The sequence below is a fragment of the Myotis davidii genome, unplaced genomic scaffold, assembly GCF_000327345.1.
Source record: "Myotis davidii unplaced genomic scaffold, ASM32734v1 scaffold217, whole genome shotgun sequence".
NCBI lineage: Eukaryota > Metazoa > Chordata > Mammalia > Chiroptera > Vespertilionidae > Myotis > Myotis davidii.
Window position 1 is genome coordinate 93733 of NW_006290034.1, and position 2717 is coordinate 96449.

Sequence of the window (2717 nt, forward strand, 5' to 3'; positions counted from 1 at the left end):
GACAGCTCCCGTTGCTGCACGTGCCCAGCTGCCTGGTTGGCTCCGTGTCATCATTCCGGAGCGGACTACTTCCGCGGGAGACGAAGCCACCTGGTGGCCGTCGCTCGTGAACAGGGAGCGGGTCAGGACCGTGAACGTGACCCTGAACCACGGGAGGTCTCAGGCTCCCCTCTCTGTCCAACGCAATGACCTTCCCCTCCCTGGTGACTGCCCAATCCAACGAGAGCCCTCGACAGTCCTACTCACATTCTGTGCAGCTAAGACACTCGGGTCTCGGGGGTCGCAAGACCTAACGCCTCCCCTCACCCCTGCACGACTTTAATTAAGGGAGGCTCTGAAACTTCCTATAAACACTTCCCGAGATCAGGATGAAATGAGGTGAGGGCGCCCCGCTCAAGGAGACGGGGGCCACGGGCTAGAAAGCCCATCAGACACTCCCCAGGCTCACGGGGCGCAGCGCGGGCCACGGCGGGCACCCACCGAAAGGTCGTCTCCGCGAAGGGCGTTCCCTGAGAGGTCCAGGTGCGTGAGGGTGCTGGCGGTCAGCGGGTTGGCACTGAGTGACTGAGAAAGGCAGTTCACCCCTGAAACAGCGAAAAGGTTCGGCTTAATGTCCAGGAAACAAAACGAGATCTAGGCCCAGCCAATGTGGTTCAGTGGTTGAGCATTGACCTATGAACCAGGAGGTCAGGGTTCGAGTCCCAGTCAGGGCACAGGCCCGGCTTGGAGGCTCCATCCCCAGCAGGGGGTGTGCAGGAGGCAGCTGATCAGGGACCCTCTCTCATCACCGACGTCTCTCTCTCTGCTCCTTCCTCTCTGAAATCAAAGACAAGGAAACCAAGAGGGGCCCCAGGAGGCAGAGGGCCATGTGAGGGGAGAGCCGTCGAGAGGCAGGCCTGCGAGCTGGGCAGGGGCTTAACCTGCCCTCCTTATCAGGGCTCAGGGTCTGGGCGGGGTCACCACCAATGGGGAGCCCAGAACATTCTGCTCACTCGCTGGGGTCAGTAGAGGTCAGAGAATCGTAATCATTCTTCAGATCACAGGACATGGGCTATTACGAAGCATTTTGTGTTGTTACTAAAACTCCAAGGAAATATGGCTATTTCTAAATTGAGTATACTTTTCAAAATACATATATTTGATCGGCTGCCTTCTGCACACCCCACACTGGGGATCGGGCCCAGGGACTGGGGATGGAGCCAGCAACCCGGGCCTGAGCCCTGACCAGGAATCGAACCGTGACCTCGTGGTTCATAGGTCAACACTCAACCACTGAGCCACGCCTGCTGGGCTAAATGGAATATACTTTACAGATTGTGTTGTTTCTAATTTTGCAGTAAATTCTTGGCTATCCCAGGCTGCCCCTGAAGAGAAACGAAAGGGGGCTTTATCCTTTGCCTCGGCCAGGACAAGGGCAGGGCCAGGCCCGCTGGAGCCCGGAGACGCTCGCTCCGCTCGCTCGGAGAGAAGAGCTGAGAGTTACAAGCAAGCGACTCGGGGTGTGTCGGAAAAGTCCCGCAGCCACTGCTCAGCGCGAGTCCGCCCTTGGGCGCGCAGAGGAGACGGGGGCAGAGGAATACGTCACTGAGGTTCGGGGAGGAACGTTGTGGCCATCCACGACACACTCATGAAGTGCGCACGAAATGTTTATACGAGCTGGGGTCGGGTCATGTGACAGCCCATCCGGTGCCCAGACAGTCGCGGAAGCTCAAGTCCTGGAGGAGGTCAGAGCTTCTTGAGAGTTCACTGCGACAGACCCTCAGATCCTGAAGGACAGCACCCCTCCCCCCGGAGAGTGTGGGCTCCGGGACCCCAGCCACGTGTCAGCCCCCCGCAGCCGGGCCAGCGAGAGGCAGTGAGAGGCAGTGAGAGGCAGTGAGAGGCAGTGAGAGGCAGTGAGAGCAGTACGAGCAGCGATGCCAGACGAGAGGCTGGCCCTGAGAGGCGCGGATCTGACTAGTCTGTCAGATCAGGACCCTGCAAGGCCGAGGAGAGCTTGCTGTCTGGAGGCAACACCTGTGATGTTTAAACGGGTGGGGAACGTCCGGCCCGCGGGCCGCAGAAGTCGGGAGAAATCATTTGGCCTGGCTCTGCCCAGGGGTGAGTTAATTAAATAATGTGACCAAACAGAGCAGGTAATTTTTAAGTTGATCATTTTGTATGGCCCACGAATGATGTTATAAATATCCAAATGGGCCTGGCTGGCTCCGCTCAGAGGTTGAGTGTCAACCTATGAACCAGGAGGTCACGGTTCGATTCCCGGTCAGCGCACATGCCCGGGTTGCGGGCTCGATCCCCAGTGTGGGGAGTGTAGGAGGCAGCCGATCAGTGATTCTCTCTCATCACTGATGTTTCTATTTCTCTCTCCCTCTCCCTTCCTCTCTGAAATCAATAAAAATAAAATATAACTATAAACACCCACATGGCCCCTGGCAGACAGAAGGTTCCTACGCCTGTGTGAATGGCCAGCCTCCTGCAGCCGCCCCGCTGCTAGGACTGTTCATGTATGTTCCGTAACGGAACAACTGAGTCCAAAACATACAGAGAACACCAGACTCGTGAATGGCCAGCCTCCTGCAGCCATGAACCCGCTGCTGGGACTGTTCATGTATGTTCCGTAACGGAACAACTGAGTCCAAAACATACAGAGAACACCAGACTCTCATCAAGAAAATCATGCAAAACCATGTCCTCAGTGAGGTCTGACAACCTTAACA

At 56.8% G+C, this 2717-nt stretch overlaps 1 protein-coding gene across 1 annotated transcript in view; it reads right to left on the bottom strand.

Annotated features, from left to right (window-relative positions):
* Window positions 1–2717, bottom strand: part of LRRC16A (leucine rich repeat containing 16A) — a 125121-nt gene that overhangs the window by 34200 nt on the left and 88204 nt on the right. Inside the window, exon 13 of the mRNA XM_015563505.1 lies at window positions 481–584. Within this exon, the coding sequence (XP_015418991.1) occupies window positions 481–584 (104 nt within the window). The remainder of the gene's footprint in view (window positions 1–480; window positions 585–2717) is intronic.